Source organism: Monodelphis domestica, chromosome 2 (assembly GCF_027887165.1).
Source record: "Monodelphis domestica isolate mMonDom1 chromosome 2, mMonDom1.pri, whole genome shotgun sequence".
NCBI classification, from domain to species: domain Eukaryota; kingdom Metazoa; phylum Chordata; class Mammalia; order Didelphimorphia; family Didelphidae; genus Monodelphis; species Monodelphis domestica.
In genome coordinates, this window is record NC_077228.1 from 142,105,847 (window position 1) to 142,132,208 (window position 26,362).

The 26,362-nt window shown below is 36.7% G+C and overlaps 1 protein-coding gene across 2 annotated transcripts in view; it reads right to left on the bottom strand.

Moving 5' to 3' along the window:
* DESI2 (desumoylating isopeptidase 2) overlaps positions 1-19,454 on the bottom strand; it is an 80,394-nt gene extending 60,940 nt beyond the window's left edge. Inside the window, exon 1 of one of the 2 annotated variants that reach the window (XM_007481527.3) lies at positions 18,939-19,454. In XM_007481527.3, coding sequence (XP_007481589.1) covers positions 18,939-18,980 — 42 coding nt within the window. In that variant the 5' untranslated portion in view covers positions 18,981-19,454. Of the gene's footprint in view, positions 1-3,691; positions 3,964-18,938 lie in introns of those variants that run through there. The other variant, XM_056816059.1, reaches the window with a different exon arrangement.
* Positions 19,455-26,362: the final 6,908 nt, after the last annotated feature.

Below are 26,362 nucleotides of genomic sequence, written 5' to 3' on the forward strand. Positions count from 1 at the left end.
TTTTACAGAATTCACAAAGTTAGCTATCAAAACTATTTGGCACTAATTGTCCTCCATGGTTAACATTCTCTCTCTTCAGGCTCAGAACCCATTTTCCTTTAAGTCTCATCTTCTACAAGAAGCCTTTTCCAATGCCTTCCCTCTAAGAATGTCCCAAATTCCAATTTATCCTAGTATGAGATCTCTATAGATATCTACATATCTATATAAATACACACAAGTACTTGTACATAGTTCTTTGGATGTCTTCTCCCCTATTAAACTGGGAGCTCTTAATAGTAAGAACTGGCTGTTTCGGTTTTTGCCTTTCTTTGTATCCCCAGGATTTATAGTGTACAGCACAAAGTAAGCACTTAATAAATGCTAGACAACTGATGTCAAATCTTGCAATTTCCCCCTCCATAATAATGTCTCTTGAATCTAATTGCTTTTTTTCACTCACTGGTCACACCTCAGTTCAGGCCCTCATCACCTCGCATCTCCTATTATTTCCAATGGCTGCCTAATTGGACTCCCTAACTAATTCATCCTCTAATTTTACTTTAAGTGGCTCTTTATTGCTTCTAGGACCAAATATAAACTCTAGTTTGTGTTTTAAAGCCTTTCATTACTTTGTTCCAAACTGTTTTTTCAGACTCATTAGACTTGACTTACCTAGTTCCTGAACTCTACAGTCCAGTCAAATTGGACTTCTCTCTGCTTCCTGTCCTATATCTATGGACCTTTGCGCTGGTTCTTTTCCAATTTGGATTTTTTTCTTTTCTTAGCTCTCCCTCAGAATCCCTCACTACTTTCAAGATGTAGCTCAAAGTAAAGCTTTCTACATGAAGCCTTCCTTGTTACCCTTGACTGCTAAAATGCCCATCCCCTTACTACTTATATTTATTTTGTATTTGTCCTATATATACACACATAGACAGACGTATGTATATTTCTTCTCTTTTGACAGAACATAAAGCCCCTTGAGGACAGGGATTGTTTCATTCTTTGTACTGCCAGCACTTGGTACAATGCTGGTCACAAAACACCTCTTAATAAATGCTTGTTAGATCCAGTGGAAGAACTGTGGGAGTAGAAACACAAAAGAAAAACAATTGCTTGACCACATGGGTCAATGGGGATATGATTGGGGATGTAGACTCTAAATGATCACCCTAGTGCAAATATCAATACTATGGAAATAGATCTTGATCAATGACACATGTAAAACCCAGTGGAATTGTGTGTTGGCTACAGGAGTGGGGTGGGAGGAGGGGAGGGAAAGAACATGAATCACTTAACCATGGAAAAATTCTCTTAATTAATCAATTAAATAAAATTTAAAAGCTAAAAAATTAAAAATAAAAATAAATGCTTGTTAGGGTGACCAATCCTCCTGGCTGTTCATGCTTTATCTTTTTTAAAACAACCTTGTACTTATGTATGTTCTATGCTTTCAGAAGATCATAAACTTAAAAGCAGAACTGTTTCATGTCTACATCTCTAGTATCCAACAATCATGAGCGCAGTAAACATTTAATATATATTTACTGAATTCAATATGTGTAATAAATGGAACATTTTAGTATTAAAATAACATAAAAAGTAATGTTTTTTAAAAATATTCCTCATTGGAATGTTTATAACCTCTGACCCAGAGATTCCAATGCTAGGAATAAATCTAAGAATGGTTTTCTAGTAGGGAGTAGGAGGAGATATATTCGAAAATGAAAGCAACATAAAAAACAAAATCAATAAAAATTTATTTTAAAAAATCATATCTGAACCTTTTCTCCTCTCTCTATGCCCTACATAATCCCAGTTCTAGAGCAGAGATCCATTTCTATGGTCAATTGTTTTGGTCAGATCTAATAATGATGATCTCACATATATGATATGAAACAAACAAACAAACAAAACTACTGCAGAAGGAAGTTATCCAATTTTACTAAATCTGAATTAGAAAGTCTAGTTATATTTAGTATAATGATTTCGATGTTATATCTGGTATGTGACTTTCTAGTTGACTATTCTTTGATTTTATAATGTCCTAGTAATCAATTTCTGTTTTTTAGGTTTTGAGAAATTTTGTTTGTTCCTTTTAAACTGCAAAAACCAAGCACCAAAACAAACACTATAGGAAATGCACTATTCTGCTAAGCTTGGATTGGATAAAGCAACGTGTGTTTTCTGAGATTTGGCTTCTAGAATAACACATCTGCATGGTGCTTTCTTAAAAAGTACTTTCATTTCCAATATCTCAAGTGATCTTCACAACAACTTTATTATATCATATCTTTTTTTTTTAAACACAGGAAAAGATATGAACATAAGTAATGCGCTATCGTGCAATGGAATTTGAGTCAGAGACCCTGGGTTCAAAGTCAGTCCCATAACTTATGGCTGGGTATGACCCTGAAGAGTCAATTGACCTTTCTGGGTCACAGGTTCTTAATCTTTTAAATAAAGAGGTTAGATGACATCTATGTTCCATTCTGGTCAAATGCTATTATGATCTTCGCTGTTTATGTGATTTACCAAGTTCCTCCAGCAAATTAGTGGCAGAGTTGGGACTTGAATTTAGGTACTCTGACCTATGCTGTTTTTACTATGACATAATCATATACCTAATCAAACTTCACACTCCTGACAACAAAACCAAGATGCTCTGAGATTAACTTTAGGTATAAGATAGGGGACCATGATTACCAAATTTGTTATCACCCATCTTGATGGAGTTCCTTATAGAGGCAGAAAAATAAACTGTAGTCTGTTCTTTTAGCTCTTTTACACACTCCATTACTTCCATTCTAGGTCTAGTCATCATTAATATCAAAAGGAATGTTATTTTTCCTCCTAATTAGTTGAGGTGAGAGTCTAGAGGTACTTGTTTTATTTTATTCATATATTCATAGCACTTATGTAGTAACAGTATTTCTAATTAATATACTTTGGTGCAGGCAGGGAATATTTCATATAATGGTTGGTAAGTCAAACAGTGACACAAAATATATATGTTAAGAGGTTATTTTGTAAACAGCTATTGGTATAACATCTTAAATTTTTTTCAACAATCCTCCTCAGCCCTTTTAAACTATTATTGGCCAATGAACCTTAAATCACAATTCCATAAATCTACTCTCAATCTTCTTAATATTTTCCAACTCTGAAAAGCTATGTTTTTAAAAGCCTTCACAACTTCAAAAATATTATTATAAATTAGAAAATCATCAATATGAACATTTCCATATACAAAAGACAGAAAGGAGGAGTCATTCATGAAACTGGGTATAATAGAACTTGGTTTTAAAATTTTATATTAAATTTAATGTGGTAGTTCTAGTGTTGCCTTGCTTGTTTTTGCAGCCTTCTAAATTTTGTTCTGTTCTCTTTTGTGTATTATAAATGCTTCATTTACAGTTATTTCTTTTTCCATCACAATCATAACCTACTTCGTCCTTTCTAAATAAAAGTTCTCCTTTTTACCACGAATCAAGCAAAATGAATGTCTTGTAATTGTTGCATCTTAAAATATATAATGTACATCTCTACTGTCCATCACTTCTGTATCAAGAGGTGGGAGGTACATTCCAGCATCAGCCTTACAGAGTTCTAATTAGTCACTAAATTGATTAGAGTTCTTAAATCTTTCAAAGATATTTTTCTTTTACAATTTAATAATCACTATTAAAATACTTCTGACTATACTTACCTGTGTACCAGTATATACAAGTCTTCTCAGGTTTCTTTAAATCTGCTTTTTCTTCATTTCTTGTGGCAATTAACATTCCATTCAAATACCATACATTTGTCTAGCTATTCATTTCTGAGTCTTTGTAACTCCATAGACTATAGCATGTCAGGTCCTTCTATCTTCTGCTATCTCCAAAAGGACATGAGTTTAATATTGTTAGTGGCTTAGGCTCCTTCTAGCCACCTTCCAGGGAAAGAATCAGAATAATAATAGTACTTCCCACAGCAACTGTAGGTCAGAGGCAGAAAGAACACACTGTAGTTGGTACCTAACAGGAATCAATCAACAAGCAGGTATTAAGCACCTACTATTGTGCCAGGCACTGTACTAACTAGATGCTGAAGATACAAGTTCAAAAAATAAAAACAATCCCTTCCCCTTCCCACTATTATTTGATATAGCTGGAAATACTAGCAACAACAGGAAAAAAGAAAGAAATCAAAGGCATAAGTATAGGCAAAAGGAGATAAAACAATCTCAGTTTGCTGATATAATATTTTTGGGAAAATCCTAGGAAATTGGCAAAAAAAAAAAAACTGAACGAGACCATAGTTTTAGCAAAGTTAAGAATCTACATATCAAATCTTCAAAGATCAACAGCATTTCTACTTGGCAATAACAAAACTCAAAAAGTAATAGAAAGGGAAATTCAATTCCAAATAACTATAATATGCATAAAACATCTAGGAATTTTACCTACCAAAGCACACAAAAGACTTGTGTAGATTCAATTACAGAAAGCTCCTTAAGAATTAAAGAACAAAAAGCTGGAAGAATATTGAGTATAAGCCATGCCAAAATAATAAAAATTATAATGCTACTAAAATTAATTTATATTTTTCATTTGGAAAAACAAAGACAGAACCCTAAGAAAAATGATGAAAATAGGAATGAAAGGAAAAATTAGCACTTCCAGGCCTCAAACTATATTATAAAACAGCAATTATCAAAACCACCTGGTCTTGGTTAAAAAAAATAGAAAGATCAATGAACAGACAAGTTCGAAGAAGCAGAAAAAAGAGCACTCAAAAACTCCAAAACCTAGTGTCTGATAAACTGGAAACACAAATTACCTAGGGGAAAAAAGAAACTCCTTATTTGATAAAAACTCCTGGGAAAACTGGAAAGCAGTCTGGCAGAAATCAACCTTATACTAACCACCTTACACTATATTCCACAATATATTTTTAGTGGAAATGTAACCTTAATATTAAGATCATGCTATTAAAAAAATTTAGAAGATAAAGAGATCATATTCTGATGGCTATGAATAGGAGATCCTTAATCAAACAAGAGAAAGGCCATTACAAAAGAAAATTTTGGTTACTTGAAAATGAAAAATTTCTGCACAGACAACATTACTGCATCTAAGATAAAAAGGAAAATGTTCAAATGGAAAAAAAAATTGCTAACAAATTTCTCTAATAATGGTTAGGCACCCAAGAATATATATAAACAATAAATATACAACTATAAACATATTTAATATGTTAAATATCTATTATAGAAATATACATTTATGTATTTATATAGCCATTCCCCAAGAGACAAATGGTCAAAGGATATGAACAAACCATTCTCAAAAGAACTGCACAGTATTTGCAATCATATATGAAAGAATGCCTCAAACATAAAAGAAATGCAAACCAAAGCAACTCTTACCAAACACCTTACACCCTGCAAATTGGCAAAATAAACCCCCAATGAAAATATGCAATGTTGAAGTGGTTCTGTAATGAAAGGCACCCTATATATGACTGGTGGAGCTGTGAAATGGTATAACAATTTTGAAAGGCAATTTGAAATTATGCAAATAAAGTAACTAAAATGTCCCATTGCCTTTGAATCAGTAATTATCCGTCACTGAGATTATACCTCAAGGATGCCATTAAGAAAAAAGTTTTACACAAAAAAATATTTATAGTGACACTTTTTTGTGTGACCACAAAGAAATGGAAACAAAGTAGATCTCTATCAATTAGGGAATGGCTAAGTGGCATCATGAATGTAATGGAGTAATATTGTGTGCTGTAAGAAATGATTTGTGTAAACAGAAAAACATAGAAAGATCTATATGAAATGATGTGGTGTGAAGTTAAGCAGAGCCAAGAAAACAATACACACAATAACCACAGCATTGTAAATGTGAAAAACTACACAAGCAAATGTGAGAAAATTACAAAGATCTGAGTGAGATATGAAGAAATATGAAAGGCCACTTCCAAACCACTCCTTTGAGGAGATTGGGAGAGGTCCACAGATATTTCACATTGCATACAGATTTTTTGATTTTTCAATATACTAATTGTTCAAGCTGATTTTTTCCTTTTTTTAAAAAACCTATTTGTTATATTTTCTGGAAGAGGGTGAAGGAGAATAACAATGGTAATGTAAGAAAAAGCCATCAAAATCTTATTGAAAAATCAATCCCTATTTGCATGAATTTACATTCTAATGGGGGGGAGAGAGTGGGAGGGAGGGAGGGAGGGGGAGAGAGGGAGAGGGAGAGAGAGGGAGAGAGGGGAGATATATATATATATATATCTCCCAAATATAAAGTGAATAAATATAAAAGAGTTTACATAGAAGGTATATTCAAAGAGAGGGTTAGCTGCTGGGGTGGAGGGAGACCAGGAAGGCTTCTTGCAGAAGATGGGGCTAAAGCTTGATCTCAAAGGGAGAGAGACTATGTGAGATAGTCAGTGCAAAGATAGAAATAGGAAATGGGACTGCATAGAGACAACAGGCAGAAGGCCAGTTTGGGTTGCAAAGATAGGTCAGGATATGAAGGATCATAAAAGGTAAACAAGTTTATATTTGTAACTTAGAGGCAAGAAGAAGCCACCAATCTTGATTAAATAGAGGAGTTACATGGTCAGATCCTCCAGTATTCTTATCCACATTTATGACACATCCTTCCTTATCAGCAAAAGAGAGCCCTTGTAGGGGCGGTGAGATGTTTTATTTTTGATTTTGTATCCCAGTGCCTGGGATTGGTATACAGTAGGAATTTTAGTAGTAGGCTTTTTGATTAGTGTATTTCTTATAATACTTATTATATAATATATCCCTAAGGGATGAATAAAAAAACTTACCCTTAAAGCAATTAACAGCTTTTAAAGCAGAATGGTATATTTCATAGAATGTTGGATTTGGAAAACTAAAAGACCTAGGTTTAAAGTCCTGCCTCAGACACTAGCTCTGAGACCTTGTGCAAGTCACTTAATCTCAGCTGGGGTTAGTCATTATACCCTTCAAGAGTACTTATAGGGCAGGTAGGTGGCTTAGGAGATTGAGAGCCATGCCTAGAAACTGGAGATTCTGAGTCCAAATTTGACTTCAGACACTTCCTAGCCATGTGACTCTTGGCAAGTCACTTAATCCCAGTTGCCTAACTCTTACCACCACTCTTCTGCATTGGAACCAATAGATACTATTGAGTCTAAGACAGAAGGTAAGGGTTTAAAAAAAAAAAGGGCACTTATAGCTCTGAATCTATGATTCTATGGATCTGTCTTATAAAGTTTAAGAGAAGATGCATGTATTATTCACTTACAATAATACTAGCCTCTGTGCTAATTGCCTTGAAAATTTCTCTTAAGAGATATTATGACAGATCCCATATTGTGCTAGGGATATAAAACCAAAAATGATAGTTCTAGCCTCAAGGAGCTTATATTCTTATATAATACATGTAGAGTAATTGGTGGGAGGTAGGGAGGACTAAAGTTTCCTTTAAGAAAAAGCAACATAGGATGGATCAGGCACTATTAGAAAAGTTTGTCTAAGAAAGAGATACAAAATTAAGGTTTCAGTGAACTGAATGGCTTTAGTACCGGAACGATGGCCTTCATAGCTCCAACACCATTCCATAATTTTTGAAGATAATTACAAAGTGCTATATGAAATTTTGGTGACAGATTTCATACTACTTGTATATTACCTTTATTCCCTAGTGCTTATTTTTTTTATTTCCGTAAGATCTAGTGAACTTAGGGAGGATCAAGGATGATCTAAGCTTGGTCCTCTTAATCCTTATAGAGGCAAATAAGAATTAGCAATGTATCAGTTGTTATTATCATAATTAATCATAGATTATGTGTGTGTCTATGTATGTGTGTGTATAGTTTCTGCATGTCTTATTCCCATTGTGACTTCCAAAAGGTTCTGTGAGCTTTATGATATAGCAACTAAATACTTAAAGGAAAGCTAACTGAATTCCAACTCAATCTAGAAAATACTCATGGATGATTTTATTGTGCCTCTTTCAGACCTAGAAAAATCTAAGAGAAAGATAAAAAAATTAAGACTATGAACAGAATGTGAGGAAAGACTAGTCATGACAGTTTTTTGGTGATTACTAACTTAAGAAATTAAAAAAAAATCCCATATTGTTTTTCTTAGAACCAATCCTAAGTATTGATTCTAAGGCAGAATGGTAAGGGCTTACAACTGGGCTTAAGTGACTTGCCCAGGGTCACTCAGCTAAGAAGTTTCTGATCTCAGATGTGAACCTAGGACCTCCTGGCTCCAGGCTTGGCTCTCTAACCAGTCACCTTGCTCTTTGGGGATTATGGACTCTTAAGGAACACTCCTATTTTTCAACATTGCCTAGCAATTTTGCAGTTTAAAACTGTTCATGAGGTATGTGTCCCTGGGCAAATAGCTTAAGCACATTTGCCTAGCCCTTGCCCTTTAGTCTTAAGAGTAATCACTAAAAGAGAAAGTAAGGGGTAGAAAAAAAATTATCACACAGGTCAAGGACATCAAAACCTGTATAATGCATAATGGCAGAAAAACTACATCTTAGTTTCAAACCATAATGCAATAAAAATTGCAATCAATGAAGGAAACATGAACAAAGGACACAGACTATAAAAACAATATAAAAGCAAAATAAAGCAATCTTTAGGAAATTTTATATTTTTGAATACATTCACAAGAAAGAAAATATGAATCATTTGAGCATGAAAGTAAAAAAAAAAAGATTATCATCAAATCAATCACAAAATAAACCCCAAAGTAAAAAATTTGAAAATCTGAAAAAATAAAAGATTGTGGAGAAATAAAACTTATATTTTTTAAACAATCAATAAAAAAGATAAATCAGTAGCTAATCTGAATAAAAAATAGAAAGGGATATTCATAATGAAAAGGAAACCACAAATTATTATATCCAATAATATGCCAAATCAGAAAACAAATATATTATCAAATATGAAAAATAATCAAATCAACAAAAACAGAATATTGGAAATATAAGCTCTATTTCAGAGATAAACTAAACAAGTCATACATGAACTTCCAGGGAAAAATCCTGGCCAGATGGATTTATAACAGAATTCCAACAAACATAGGACAAATAGCTCCTATGCCACATAAATAATCTACAAAAATAGAGGAAAAAAGACACCTTACCCAATCCTTCTATGAGACAAATATGATCCTGAAACCCACACCAGGGAGAGACAGAGCAGAGAAAGAAAACAATAGACCAAATATCACTAATGAATACTGATGCATAATTATATTAGCAAAACAATATTAGTAAAAATATATTTTTAAAATTTATTTATGAGCAAGTTGGACCTAATACCAGGTATACAAGCATAGTTCACAATGCTATGAAAAATAGAACTGTAAGAAGCCATTATTAACCAAAATAATCACACCATCAACTGATGTGGGAAAAAGTCTTTGATAAAAGGATTTATTAAATACACATAAAAACAGGAATAAAAGGGCCTTTCTTCAATATGATAAAAAGTATCTAAAACCAAGATCTAGCTTTTTTTTGCAACAGAGAAAATACTGGGTTTCCTCTTAAGATCAAAAAGAGGATACCCACCATCTAAACTAGAGTTCCTTAACCTAAGATTTGTGAACATGTTTTAAGAAATATTTTGTGGATTGAGAGCCAGGCATAGAGATGGATGGTCCTAGATTCAAATTTGACTTAAGACACTTCTAGGTATGTGAACTTAGGCAAGTCACTTAATCCCCATTTCCCAGTCCTTATTGCTCTTCTGCCTTGGAACCAATACACATGATTGATTTCAAAAAGGAAGGTAACAGTTAAAGGAAAATTTTTTTTTACTGTATTTAGACATAATTTATGTCCTTTGTACTTTTGAATTTTTTGTATTTTGTTTTATTTTTGTATTATTTTGTGCATTTAAAAACATCATTCTAAGACGTCCTTGGACTTTTCCAGACTATCAAAGAAAGTTCCATCACACATACATAAAAAAAGTCTCTGAAATTATCATTTTACGGTTCTAGAAATACTAACTTAAAGACAAAGTGAGAGAATACATGTAAACAAAAAGGAAGCAAAATCTGCGGATGATAGGATAATTTGCCTAAACCTAAAGAATCAATAAAAAAAGTCAAATAATTAGCACAGTATGACTAACACAAGTACACAAAAACCAATCCACAAAACCTAGCAGCCTTTCTGTCCATGACTAATAAAACTTAATAGGCAGAGATTAAAAGTAAAATTCCATTTAAGATGAAAAAATGCATTAAAAATATCTGAGAATTGTCTTACCCACACATAGGACATATTACTACAATTATGAAATAATTTTTAAAATAAATAAGTGACATAAGTAATTGGAAAGATTGCCAACATTCATAGCTGGGCTGCACCATAATGCAGTAAAAATATTAAAATAAAACCAGACTCTACAGATTTAGTGAGTACCAATCACCAAAGGATATTTTTTGCCTTAGCATTAGACAAAACAACAAAACTGGAGGATTAAAGGTCAAGAATAACAATGGATAGAGATCCAGAAAAGAACTGGCACAGGGTATAGACATATTGATATAGGGAACTCGCAGATGAGGTTTTTCCCCTCTGTACTTTCTCTTAAACTTAAATATCTGTGTTATGAGGTCAGAATGCATCAGTCAGAAGATATCAGAGTTAAGGTTATTAAACCTATTTGGTATTGAATTTAAAAGTTGTGTAACAAACTAGGTAAGCAAAACTAAAAACCAATATGATCAATAATCTAGTATTCAATAAATCCAAGAACATAAACTATTTAAAGAGGAATTCAATTTTTTTTTAACTGTTGGGAAAGCTAGAAAGGAGTCTGTCAAATAATTGGTTTAGATAATCATACTTTGTCCCACAATTAATTTAAAATGGATAAAGTCTAATTATCTTTTAAAATCACCCCATCAGAAAAACAAGATTACACAATTACAGACAGGGGAAAATTGCATACAAAAATCTTCCATAAAAGACAAAATTGATCCTATAAGGAACTGAACAAATGTATAAGATTAAGATCAATTTCCAGTAAAAACTAGTACTCAAAAGATAAGGAGAGTATTCAAAAGATCAACCATAAACTATTAACAGTCATGGGAAAAAATACAACGAATTTATTAAACAATAATGATAATAATAGTTACAGGGAAGCGAGGCATAATGGGTAGAAATGGTGTCAGAGTCAGGAAGGCCTGAGTTCAAGTCACACCTACAAATGCTCCAGACAACTTTCTAAGACTATAAATAGCAGAGCAAGGCTGATCTGCATTGGAAGAGAAGTCCTTGAAAATGTTCCCCTGTACTGATAAATCACAGGCCACTAACAGAATATTATTATAGCTGACATTTAAATAGTTTTAGATTTGGAAAATGTTTTATGTATGTTATCTCATTTTATCTCTACCATCACCCAGGGAAGTACATATTATATTATCTCTGTTTTACAAAGGAGGAAACATAAGTTCAGAGAAATTAAGTGACTTAGAAAGATCTGAACTCAGGTCTCAATCCAATGTTTTATCTGCTATGCCATGATGCCTTTTAAAAAATGGGAAAAATTCATTTTTGGAGCAACTATAAGAAGACAAGCAAGCTTCTGTGATACTGTAGAGGTTGTCCTACATGTCTGGAATGCTCTCTCCTTACCTAGGCTCAGAGTGCCACCACCTTCAAGAGTCCTTTTCCTGATTCTCCCAGGTGTTAGTACCTCACCTTCCCCTATTACAAAATTCCAGTTTAAACTGGAAATGGTATATTCCCTCTGAGTAGAAGTATTTTTGAGAAATACTTTGAGAACAAGTCCTACCCTCAATTCAACATTTGTATCTTCAGACTCTAGCACAAAATAACTGCGTAACACACACTTGATCAATATTGGAACTGTGAATTGAGTCAGTGTGAAATTACTCAAGAAAAGTTACTAAAATGTCTGTATCTCTGACCCGGAGATCTTACTACTTCAAGGTATTAGGGGGAATCCCTCAAAAAGGAACCAAAAGCATATAAAAATGCTCGATGTAGCATAAACAAATTATTGCATATGGATCTAATAAAATATTACTTTACCTTAAGAATAAGAATTCAGAGAAACTTTTAAAGACTGGCATGAACTGTTGCATGATGAAAAAAGCAAAATATATACAAAGCCAACAATATAAATTAAAACAATACTAAAAATTAGTATGGTATTATCAGAGGTAAAAGGTATCCTGCTTTTTTCTTTAACAATAAACTTTAAGTGTGTAAAAATGAAATATATTAATAAATTAAAGAAAAAATATTATTTCTCACACTCTCCAAAATCATGGAAGAGAGAGATCATGAAGAGTGGCTACTGGCATCCAGGCAGGGCTGCAAAGAATCTCAGCAGGAGTTAGTTTCTGAAGAGTCATGCTAGAACACTTCCTGAATTTCTACTCAGGGCAGTATTTTATTTGATTGGCACCTGTGCCTTATAATTCTACAACAATACCTGGCACACAGTTTTTTTTTCCTGACAGGGAGAAACTATTGCCCTAGGGACTCTCTCCTAATTATTAACTGTCTCTCTCATGCCACTATTTCAGGAAAAGCCCCAACCCATGATTCACTCTTGACTCTCGAGGGCATTTCCTCCATAGGATGGCCACCAGCCTTTCAAGAATTCGATAATTCTGAATAAGACATTCTCCCAATGGGTAGAAGCTGTTTTTGCTTAGTTTTTTTGGATTATTTTGATTAGTAATCCCAGTGTTTAAACCCAGTGGCTAGCACAGATTAAGTGCTTAAATAACCCATCCTACCAGTCACTCACACTTATCTTACATATCCAATCTTGGTGGCTTCAAAGTAGCATCTCTTTCTGTCCTGCTATATAGGGGCTTTATTGCTAAACCACTGCAAAACCTATTGGTTGGTCTCTCTAACTCAAGTCTCTTTCCTAATCCATCACTCAGACTGCCAAAGTGATATTCTTTAAAAGTCTGACCATGTAATCCTCACAACTCAATAAACTCTTATCATTCCCTATTGCTTCCAATATATAATCCAATATAAAATCTTCTGTGGCTTTTAAAGCCCTTCACAACCTGCCATCCTACCTTTCCAGATTTCTAACTTTCTCCATGATGCAGAGGCGCTGGCCTTTTTGCTGGTTCTTGCACACACTATACTCCCATTTTCTGACTTGTGTCTTTTTTCAAAGTTGTACACTATATCTGGACTATTCTCCTCATTTCTACCTCCTGGCAACTTTTAAAATTCAGCTCAAATCCCACGTTTTGCAAGAGGTCTCTCCCTCTGTCTTGCTCTCTCCACTGCCTTCTGAGTTCACTCTCCATTTAGACAGTATGTATCTTGCATTTCCCTCTAGAAGAGAGTTCCTTGAGAACCAGGATATTTTTGTCTTTTTTTGCATCCCCAGTATTTTAGCACAGCACCTGACACATTTTAATTATTATTTATGATGATTATGACAATGAAGATTTACTCCATATTCACCTAAGATTTATATGAATTTACACAATTAAACATTTTTTTCATAGTCATATCTGAAAGGAAACATGGTACAATGAAAAGAACATTGGATTTGGAAAAGACCAGGGAGTGGGGTTCAAATCTTGATTCTATTACTATTTGTGGTATGATCTTGAGGAAGTCTCTTTGGGCCTACTTACTTATCTATAAAATATGAGAATTGGCCTAAATGGCTCCTAAGATATCTTTCACATCTAAGTTGATGACTCTGCTCTATACAACTGTAAAAGAACAAAGTACAAAAAGAGATATTTTTTATGTTACATTATTTTCTTAGTAATCAGTACATGTAATCTTAACACATTTGAATTTACAAATGTGGATAATACAGGGGCAACATTTGGCTACGAGAATAGAAGCATAGAAAAACACCTGGGAAATGTATTCTCAGTTGTTTAAAGAAAAGATAAAAGTGCTAGATGGAATAGGGTTCAGTGGTACCAAATAGAAGCCTTTTAAAATAAAACTACCTAACCAAATTTCAGAGAAACTCATATGCAATGAGCACCTATATTTCCAACAACTGACATTCTTTTAGTGGAACTTATTGAGATACATGCAGGAATGACTAATGGACTTAGTAAATAATCAAAGCTCCTCTCCCATCTCCAAAGGATCCTTAGAGAAAGAATATCTCTATTTATGGCTTATTTTAGGCTTCAATGGAGATTGGGGTGTGGGCAGTTTAAACTTAGGCTGGCTAAGTGAATTTTTGTTGGTACATTTCTGAAAATGCTGACTCACAACTACCTGGTTCTTGTCTAAGTGACTAAAAAAAATGTTAAAGGCCCATATTCCAGCTAGGAAAACAATGAGAAGCCCAATCCTCCCCTACTTGTATCACAGGTATGAAATATACATATAGGATATATAAGAAGACTCCAGAGAAATAAAGGTTTTAATATTGGATCAAAAAGTTAGAATGGGAAACAATTCCTGAGGTCTTCTGGACCAGCCCCCTCATCTTAAAAATGAGATTAAAAGCCAGAGAAGTTACATAAGGGTTCAAAGTCATAAGTGGTGTCAGAGTCAGAATTCAAGCCTGGGTGGTCTGATTCCAATTCAACATTCTTTCCATAGTATCAAAGTGGAAACCCTAATCTTAATCGCTTGCTTTGCTCTATATTTTGCTCAACAGTAGGAGTATATCCCTTGGATGATTTACAGGCACCTTAAACTCACATTGTTCAGTTGTTTCTACCTTGACCCTATCATAGACAAGCCACTTCTCTCAGTTCTGATTGCCTTTATAGAGTGAACCAATATAAAACCTTCCAAAAGGAGTTGTCCCTGCTTCTAGTCTTGCTCCTTTCCAATTCATCCTGTAGGTGATTTTGTGGCCAATGTCATCTTCCCAGTGCACAAGTCTGATTGAATTAATCCCTTGCTTAAGTACCAGGCACAAGGGATACAAATACAAAGAATGAAATAATCTCTACTCACTTACATTCTAATGAGGAATCCAAATACATAAACAAGTATATGCAGACTAAATATAAAGATAATAAATACAACATTGTTTGGGAGGAAAGTTCTTAGCAAGTGATTAGATGAAGAAACACTTCATGTAGTTGGTGCTGGAGCTGTTTTGAAAAAGAAGAAAGACATATAAGACAAGTGAAGATTGCATTCCAGGTATGGGGGTCAGTCACTGCAAAAGCATAGGGGAGAGGTGGGAAGGGTGCAGAGGTGAGTTTGGCTGAATCACAGAGTGCAGAAGGGGGTGTAATATGCAATGAAGGTAGGGCCAGGTAGTTAAAGGCTAGAAAAGAGTTTATATTTGATTCTTAGAGGTAATAGGGAGCCTCTGAAGTTGACTAACATTGATTAGATCAGGGTTTTAAGAAAAAAAAAATCACTGTGGTTGCTACTTCCACCAGTTCCCGCATATTAAATTGTTTTGGAAACTCCTTCCACAGATGCAGACAGCACCTGATCTCTAATTTAGTCTTAGAAAATTGCATGGGGCCACAGAGAAATTAAGAAAATGTGACAGAGAAAGCACTTGAAACAATCTCTTACTGAAAGATAGGCCTTTGTTAGAATAATTAGTTGGCATTTTATCCTGAGGAACATTTAACACTATTAAAATTTGGCTCCAACCTACCAGGTTTTTTTCATTACCCCCAACTCTCTAATTATCCTTTACAAATTGAGTCTGTCCTTTCCTGTCTCCCTGAAATTCTGTACTTTTTCCTCAATGCCAGAAGTGTGTTGTGAATGTTTAACAACTCCAGGAAAAAAAAAAAACATACTCAAAGAACATCTTTAAGTTTTATCTCTATTACTAATATTTTCTGAAATCAACAAAACAGTAAATCAAGCCCTGACACTTGTAACCTCTACTGATGTGAAGTGTAAATGCTCACAGCAAAAATTTTATACTCAGACAGGTTCAAGGTGGCTTCAGCACACTCCACATCTCTTCTTCCTTTAGGATCCTGACTCTTCCATAAAGTGTTTGATAAATCTTTCATCAACCTCTCACTGGACTAGTGCTTCTTATATTCTAATATGTAATATATTAATTTGTGTAATTTCATTCTCCTACTAGATTGCAAGTTTGTTGAGGACGTTTTATCTTTATATTTGCAGTGTACACATTGTACACATGGTAAGTATTAAATGTTTTTTGAATTTGAATTGCCATACAAAGAATAGACTTTATCAGGAAGACAATCATTTTCATTTGTAGAAAGCTTTATAATTTACAGAGCCCTTTAAATATTTTAACATTTGAGCATTTCAATAACTCTATAAGGCAACAAGCCCAAGTATAATCATACATAAATATAGACTGAGGTAAACTAATTTAACTAGGCTCAGAGCTAGCAAAAGGCAAAGCTGGAACTCTTAGTCTTTTGACTAAGTCCAGTGGATTTAATCACTAAAGCAACAGCATATAATACTCTTCTCAGCAATCAAGAAGTTTAGGTAATCTTTGAGGATCATACTGTATCTCAGTAGGAAGAGTAAATACAAGGGAGACCAACTAAGCAGTTAGGAGGCCAATCAAGATTACAATAAAGGAAAACAGTGTAGCTTGATCTAACTTAAGGTAAATCAAGTTTGACAGGTAAAAAGATCAGAAAATGACAACAGGTCCTATTGACAATAATTGCAAACTAAAGGTTTGTGAAAAATGACAGCTATATTCCACACCTGCACAAACAATTAGAAACTACATACAGTTTTCCCCAAACAGTAATAGATATAGGATGGGCTGAGACCAAAAAAAGCCTAATTGGTATTTTAAAACTTCAAGAATCAAAATTTCTAGGGGTGAACTGAGTTGGAGGAAAGATAAACAAGAAAATGAGGCAAAAACACCACCAAACCATAAAAAGATGCCTCACCTCATTATGAAAAATTAATAAGTTGAAAAGAAGCTCTACCTTTCAAATAAGAGCAGCTCTGAGGAAAGATAAAATAATTTAAAATTGAATAATAGCCAATGGCTTGTCATATAATCATTCAAATGTTTCTCCTTTTACTCATTAGAACAATAACAAAGTAAAGGTGAGAGTCATATTATAGAGAAGATAAGAAAACAAGTTCCAAATCTGACCCAATTCAAGCCTTATCTATAAATACTAGACTGAAAACCACAAAATCTGATTTCTAATTCCAGGGAAATGGACAAATCACTATTCTCTTTATGTCTTGAATTGTCATATGGAGATACTATGAGGATAAACCCTGTTAGTAGTTTACATACAGAACATTTTTCAAGATCATAGATATTGTCAATTTGTAATTTTTCACCAATCTCTTCCATATTTGTGAGAATCAGATTCTCTGCTGCATATGAGCCTTCCATAGCATGAAGAAACAGTGAAACATAAATTTGGTTTACTTGCCCTTAGTGTAATTTCTTTTAGGCCATGGGCCTGAGGACAACTGTTAATATGCATTCTTAGTCTCTCTGGGATTAAGAATTTGAAGAAAAGGTGGGAGGGGCACATGAAAATGACTGCCTACTTAAGAAAATGAATGAATTTAGAAACAGTTTTAAGGCTTTAAAAAAAAAGTAGCTGAGAGGTCATGGGTCAGGACAACTAAGCACACAAAGAAAATTGACATATTAAAAAAGTATTTCCCAACTAGTGGTTCAGGACATACCTGTGCTATCATAAAGACCTCACTGATGTGTCATGGCAAGCCAGGTTCTACTTGTAGCTCTAGCTTTGGCTCACCTGTGCAGACTTTTCTTGTGCCCCCAATCTCTGTCTTTATCTCATTTTGTTGTTAGTTTATGTCAAATCATAGGCACAGGGGCAGTTGCAGCTTTTAATGTGAGTCTCAGAACCCCAAATTGCCCCTGTTGATGGGTTATGTCTTCATTTCCTTATCTTCTTGTCATAAGCATACTCCTCAAAGGCCTCTTCCTCATCATACCCATCTAAAAAGCATGGAGAATCCCATTTCTCCAAAGGTGTTCACAATGAATTTTAGGCTGCAGCTAAATAAAAATTAAATACTTATCTAGAGTCATCTTGAGGTCAGAGCTGGAATTACTGATCTTTTGGGCAGATATTTACTTTTGCTTTATACTTAACTTTAAAAAAAACAGTGCCTATTGTTTGATTAGCATTTACTTACAAGAAAGTTTAAATTCTACACATATATATTCTTCACTAATTTTTTCCTTCAAAATTCTTTTAAAGAGAACAAATAAGAACTTAATACAACAGAACCACCAATTACTATGTCAAAACAGGACTTGGCATTGGATCCTATATGCATTGGGTTGTCCAAAGTACAAGGATGCAAACGATCTCTCTCCAGGCTCTCCTTATCCACCTGTTGCATGCCTGTTAAATTACCCCCACATTTCTAGAAGAGGAACATTCCCACTGTTCTCTAAGTAATAGAGCTAGGATAAATTTCCCCAGCAATTTTCATCTCCAGTCATTCCACAAAAGCTGGGGTGGGGGCGGAGAGTAAGATGGTCACTCTCCGGGGCTGTTTTCTAATCGCCTAGGAGAAGAGGCTTGGAAAAATTTTTAATCCATAGTTGGGACATGGAGGAATTGGGATGGATGGCTGGGAGTGCAGCGGGGAAGGCCGAACCAGGACGGGACTAGCTACGGGTGGTGGTGGTGAGACCGGAGAGTTTGGCGCCCGAGTGTCCGAGCTCCTTCAAGGACCAGACAGGGGAGGGGGGTTGGTGGGGAGCTCGCGCCAGCCGGGGGCCAAGGACACGGCCCAGCCTGGGGGGTCGAGGCGAGGCCGGGGTGGACGCTCCTGGCTCGAGAAGCCCGGGCATGGCGGAAAAGGCGGGGGGGAGGAATCCCCAGCGGGCCCGGTCCCGACGGGCGTGGGGGTGGGGGGAAAGGAGGGGTTCCCCGGGCTCGTGCCCGCGCCGCTGCTAGGAGAGGAGAGGCAGGGGCCCGCACTCACCATGTCGTACACGTTGAGGACCACCAGCTGATTCGCCCCCATCCTCCTCCCCGCGGCAGCCGCGTCTCACCGGAACGTGGGGCACCCCCCCAGCCCCCCGCCCCTCCCCGGCTCTCTCTCCCAGGGGAGCCCTGGCGAAGGCCGATGCTCCCCCCGCTGGCGCTTCGGGGAACGACACCCGGGTCAAGCGGGACGTTCAGAGACTGGCCCGTGACAGCATAGGGACCCCAGGAATCGCACACCGGTCGGGCGGCGACCGCGCCTCCCCTCCGCAAGAAGCAGAAGGGATAGCGCGGGCAGCCCGGCCGGCTCCCGCTCCGCCGAAGGGAGCAGCTCCTCCTCCCTCCGGCGGGCACGTGGGGAGAGGCGGGGCTTTTATGAGGGGCGGCCGCCAGGCGTCCCCCTCGGAGGCGGGGCCCCGCCCGGCGCCGAAGTGGAGCCGGCCTCGGCTTTTGGGCCGTGGCCCCTTCGAGACTTAAAATGGTGGCCGCATCAGCGTAGTCCTCCCTTCACCTTCGGGGAGGAGCTCAGCGAGGAAACTACAAATCCCGGCATGCAGTGCGAACCCCCTCCACTCCACGCCCCCGACTACATTTCCCAGAATGCAATGCGAACGGCTTTTCCCAACTCGTCCCAGCCCACCAGATCGCCACTTCTATTACTACTACTACTACTACTGCTACTACTACTACTACTACTACTACTACTACTACTACTACTACTACTACTACTACTACTACTACTCCTGCTCCTGCTCCTGCTCCTGCTCACTTCACTACCTTCTCCATCCTCTCCACTCCTACACTAGTCGAGCCTTTGCACCTTAATAGATGACGACACCTTTCTGTGGTGTTGCATGCTGGTTCTTGTAGTTTTGTCCGTTGCATCACTTTAGTGGGGACACTGGGAAAATTTTTGCCGGCAAGCTTGCAGCTGGCAGGTATTATATATAAAAATACAGGTATTTCCCAATCCCAAAGCAGGACTCTCACCCTCCCCAAAAACCTCAAGGAAAAATGAGACCACAACCAAACTCCAGTGACTATAAATTTTTTTTTTTTTTTTGCGCCGGAGGAGGGGGGTGGATGAGGGTTGATGGTGGTGAAGAGCGAAAATTTTAAATACAGCTACAGATCAATGCGTGTGTGAATGCTACTCCTCCCTTACTCAACTTCTCTCATTTGGCCTTGGTTAATGCCTTGGTCGATGCTCGGACTTCCTGTGCATATTTATAATGGTACCTTCTGTTTTATGGAAATTTTCCTAATCTGACAGAGAAGAAGGGAAAATAGAATCTTAGCACTAGAAGAAGTCAGGAAACAGAGAGGGTGGGGCAAGGGGATGTAAAAGATACTCTCCAAGGGGTCTTCTCTATGTGGCAAAAATGTTTAGTTGGTTACAGCCTAAAGCTATTTGTTGAAATACGGTTAAGGGTAGCCCTGTAGGAGTGTCCATCCTTCTATATTCTAGTTTATATTTGGGTACAAGAATTAGGAAGAAAAGTATGAATGAAGAAAAACAAATCTCTTCCTGGGCAAACAACCTAGTATATCTTTTTTAAATTTTTTTTTTAAATTTTAAACCCTTACCTTCCATCGTAGAATCAATACTGGGTATTGGTTCTAAGACAGAAGAGTGGTAAGAGCTAAACAATGGGGGTTAAGTGACTTGCCCAGGGTCACACAGCTAGGATGTGTCTGAGGCCAAATTTGAACCCAGGACCTCCCCTCTCTGGACCTGACTCTCAATCCACTGAGCCACCCAACTGTCAAGCTGCCCCCCTACCCTAGTGCCTCTTTCTTAAGCTAGTGTTGTATGTTTTTTTAAGAAGTGTTATTAAATAGCACATTCTGTATTACAGTCAACTATATCAAAGGATCCTCAAAAAAAAAAAAAAACAAGAAGTTCTATAGGTTTCTTAAGTTCCTTCAGTGTACAACACTCCTTTTGGTATAGGATGGGTGTGAATGCGACTGGATAGGTTCATTCCTCAGGCCTCCTGCCCATTTACATGGTGTGATCAAATGAAAAAACAGTCTTTCAGGTCTCAAGTCCAGAAGGAGACTGGTCTTTGTATATATTTATCAAGTTGTACACTCCATAAGCAGAGAGTCTATTTTATTCAACTTCAATATCTCTCAGTTTCTACCTTATATTTTGCACATAGAAGACAAATATTTAATATTGGTTGGATGACTTAGTGATTGAGAAATGGAGTTGAGAGAGCCAGCGAACAACTCTTGAAATGGCCTGGAATTTTTTAATTGAAAAATGTACCTGTTATGATTAAAAGACTTGGTTGAGATGAAGGCCACAGATAAACTTCTGTAATTTTCTTGATTAAAGAAAATTTTGTTGGGACATGGGAAATTCTAACAATATTTAGCATTACATAGTTGGAAGGTACCAAGACATCATCTAGGTCTATTCCCTCTTTTTTTATATAGTAGAGGAAAGTGAGGCCTGTGAATCTTAAAAATTCTCAGACCCTACTTCATAAGATTTGGTTAAGACCATTCCCCATTTTAAACAATGAAGGGACTTAGTCATGAATGTGAGAACTCTACTCCACCCATACTTAAGCATACTTTAGGGGAAGATAAAGTTGTAAACTCCTTGCTAAACAATAAAAAGTACTTAACCTATACTTATAATAAGGCAAAAAACCCTTAAGCCGGGCCTATTTTTAGATCTAATACAAAAGGGTGCTAAGTATCTATAAAGGTCAGGCAACTTTTAGACTTACAAGGGACAAAGAGGTGAGAACTTATTCAGAGATTTTAGTCTACTCAGGTGTGAATTAATCAAAAGTTTAGCCTACTCAGGTGTGAATTAAGAATGGTCTGTCCTTTGGAAAACGTCTGCTATGATTGGTAGATGTGAGAACTTAGGGGAGGTGACATAGGAGAAAATTCTCTTTAAAAGGGGATGATAAGCTGAGAGAAGGGGCTGTCTTGGGACTCTCTCTCAGAGAACTCTCTCTGGAGATTGAGCTAGCCAAAGCTGAACTGGTGTCTCTCTGAAACACTAGAATCTTGCTTGGACAAATCTTGTGGTGAGTTGATAAAAGACTGACTGATCTCTCTCTTAGGGTTTTCAGCCTAGGCTGGCCTAGCCCTTTTCTCATTATTTCCTTTTTTTCTCTCTCTCTCTCCCTTTCATTAATTTCTCATTTGTATTAATTAAAATCTCTATAAACCCAGCTGACTTGGTATATTTAATATTTGGGAATTTTCCCCTGGGGACCACCTTATATTTGATTTAAAACAAGACACTGTCTTGAAACCATATTTTCTGCGGTCACAATTTAAGCCAAACACTATTTTAACTCTTACAGGCCTAGAGCAGCTAAGTGATTGACCCCAAACTGCAAAGCTTGTTAGCAGTAAAGTGAAAACTACAATTGAGGTCTTCAGGTTTCTAGTCTAGTGATCTATCTATCTACTGTGTTGATTGGTATGTAGAAACTTTTAAATGCTTACCTGTCCTATTGTTTAAAACAGAAAATTATTTTAATATTATGATCTGAGGTCTGACCCATGTTTTGCACAATACCTGGAAGGATGGTCAATAATAATAGCTAACATTTATATAGCCTTACTATGTATTAAGCACTTAACACTTATTAAATCATTCTTTCCTTACAATCCTAGGAGAAAGGTAGGTGCTTGCAAGGTAAGCAGAACAACAAACAGAAATTAGAGTTCTCCCTATTAGAATATACTGAAGAACATATACGAGCAAATGAATACATTATCTGGGAGAAAGATAAGATATTAGCTCCAGCCTGGAGAAAGAAAAGGTTCTAACCCAGAGATATCTTCCCTCAGTAGTCCCCTAGAACTAAAGTCCCTGGGTGTCAACATGATAGGGTTGGATCCCTTGGTGTGCCTAGTGTTTAGTCTTCCCCACTCTAACATAACACACTTTTAAGTTTAATCTGCATGGTTAGCATTTTCTTCAACACTTCCTTAAGTCTAGACAATCAACAAAACAATAAATCAAGCCCGGATAATAGCATTTCCTGATTTCCAAGATGTAAATAGGCATATTGAAAACTGAAAAATTGGCGCTTGAGAGCCAGTTTGAGCTGTATCTGGTATATCTCTGGCAGTCTCCCACATGTATATCTGAGGCTCTCAGGGTTCCAGTTCTCCATTCAAAAACCTTTCTCCACTTATCCTCGGAGTTCTGTCCTTTCCATATTTTCCAGAAAGTGTCTATGAAGGTTAGTCCCCTGTGTAGGTACACAGCACCATGCTCAGCTTGATATGCTTAGCTGATATGGAGTTACACCTTTATCCTAAGCATATGTAGCACAGGGGGAGAGTAGTGCAGTCTAAGCATAAATCTATATACATGATTATGTTTGTTGGGATTGTTTTCTTACTAGTGCTAAAAAAAGGGCCAGATTTAAAAAAACAAAACAAACATACTACACTGTTATCAAAAAAGCAACTGTCATCAAAGCTATTCCCCAGTTGATAAATGAGTAAGGGAAATGGATAAGCAATTTTCAGATAAAGAAATCAAAACTATTAATAAGCACATGAAGAAGTGCTCTACATCTCTTATAATCAGAGAGATGCAAATCAAAACAACTCTGAGGTATCACCTCACACCTAGCAGATTGGCTAACATGACAGCTATGGAAAGTAAAGAATGCTGGAGGGGATGTGGCAAAGTGGGGACATTAATTCATTGCTGGTGGAGTTGTGAATTGATCCAACCATTCTGGAGGGCAATTTGGAACTATGCCCAAAGGGCGCTAAAAGACTGTCTGCCCTTTGATCCAGCCATAGCACTGCTGGGTTTGTACCCCAAAGAGATAATAAGGAAAAAGACTTGTACAAGAATATTCATAGCTGCACTCTTTGTGGTGGCAAAAAATTGGAAAATGAGGGGATGCCCTTCAATTGGGGAATGGCTGAACAAATTGTGGTATATGTTGGTGATGGAATACTATTGTGCTCAAAGGAATAATAAAGTGGAGGAATCCCATGTGAACTGGAACGACCTCCAGGATTTGAAGCAGAGTGAGAGGAGCAGAACCTTGTACACAGAGACTGATAAACTGTGGTAAAATCCAATGTAATGGACTTCTCCATTAGTGGCAATGCAGTGATCCAGAACTATTCAGAGGGACTTATGATAAAGAACACTATCCACATCCAGAGAAAGAACTGTGGGAAAAGAAACGCAGAAGAAAAACAACTGCTTGATTACATGGGTCAATGGGGCTATGGCTGGGAAAGTAAACTCTAAAAGATCACCCTAGTGCAAATATTAATAAATAAGGAAATGGGTCTTGATTGATGGCACATGCTAAACCCAGTGGAATTATACATCAGATACTGGAAGGGGGTGGGGAGAGGAGAGGGGAGGAACATGAGTCTTGTAACCATGGAAAATTATTCTAAATCATCTAATTAAATTTAAAAAAAAAGCAACCATCAATTATTTTTTAATTACCTACAATGTGCCAGCCACCATACCAATACTTGGAATACAAGTGGAAAGAATGAAACAATCCCTACTTGCAATGAACTTAATTAATATCCCAGTGGGAGAGATCAATATATATAAAATATACATAAATACACAAATATAAAGTTTATAAATACAAAGCAAATGTATATAAAGTAGTTAAATACAGAGTAGTTAAAGTTCACTGAATTCTCATGCATGGATTTTTGATCATGTGGCCTATCCACCATTGTGATCTTAGTTTAGTTTTTCATTTCATAGATGAAGAAGATAATGACTAGGGAAATAAAATGTTTTGCCTAGAGTCAGATAACCAGAAAACAGGAGAGCCAGAATTTGAAATAAGTTCTTCCATCTCCCAGTCCAATATTCTTTTTGTCATACTATTCTGCCTTGACCCGAATAATATCAATTCCTGAGCCTCAACTCAAGACTCTCCATAGCCTGGCTCAAATCTACCTTTCCAATATTTTTTCATACCTGCTCCCTTCACATATTTTACTTTCTAGCTAAATTGTACTATTTGTCATTGTAGCATACCAGGCATATTTTAGCATGTTGGAAGTATTATTGATGTATTGATATTGTATCATATATTCATTTACCAGACTCATGGTCAGGTTACTTATTTATCATTGTATGGATGCATCTGCAGTCCAAAGGACAAGAGAATTCCATTACCAGCCACAGTGTCCTAGCTCACGCCTTGTCAGACCACATTTCTTTCCTAGGCGCATGTTGGATTAATGTCTTCCTCTTTGATTTTGTGATTGTCAGTTCAACCAATGTTAAAACCTATGCCATGTCATGTATTCACTAATCACCTCCCGCTCCACATTCCTAAAATCTCCAATAAAAGTTGGGGAACACGTGCGAGTCTCCCTCTTGATCCTCTTGCTGCTCTAGCTTCTCTTGCTCCTCATGCCCTCTAGTTTCTTGCAAGGCTGTTGCCTCTCATACTTCTCATTACTCCTCTTGCTCATGAGAAGTATTACCGGAGCTTGCTGCATGCCACGTGTTTTAACTTCTTGTTTCTGAGTCTCTTTTCCTGCGTTTCTCCCTCTATCTCTATTATCTATACATCCATTTTCCTTCAGTCTCCATTCTCCTTCTCAGGTCACCACCCACAAGTGAGTTGTGTAGGAACTGAAGGCGGCTCCTACAGTCATTTACTGGTGAGCATATCCCAGAGTTTCCCAACGTTAGTGCTATTAATCATTATTTCCTAGAGATTCAGTGCTCTTGTCTTCATCTCTGTTCTCCCGAAGTCCTACTCTTCTCTTCAAGGCTCAGCTCCCATGCCATCACTACCTATATGAAATTTTCCCAATCTTCCTTCCTCTCTTGCTCCCCTCCCCCCAAGATACACATACTATAGAAGTAATCATGCATCATCCTTAGACAAGCCCATTCTGTCTTAAGCACTTAGCATATTCTAATTTGTATTATAGTTATTTCTGTACTTGTCTTATCCTGCCAACTAGAAAGTAACCCTCCTGAGGGAGGGACCATGACATTAATCTGTATATGTCTTCCACTGCTTGGCAAAATGCTATGCACGTAGTACTTAATAAATATTTCTTGAATGAATGAATCTTTGTGGGTTCGTCCAGAGATAAATTGCAATGAAGAAAGACTTTCTGATTAGTAGGCTCTGTACTAAACCTCTCAATGGTTTACAAAAGACCCATTGCAAGTTATTTCCACACTCCCATATGCTATCTTCCAGTTCCATTGACTATTTCAGGAGTATTCATCCCGGCCTCAATCTCAGTGTTAATAATTCTCAAGGCAGAGAAAGAATTTATTCCCAATAATCAGATGTGTGCCTAATATATATAATACTACAAACTGACATTTACGTAGCTCTTTAATGTTTGCAAAGCACTTGTAAAGTATTATCTCATTTGAGACTCATGACCACCTTTGGAGGTGGG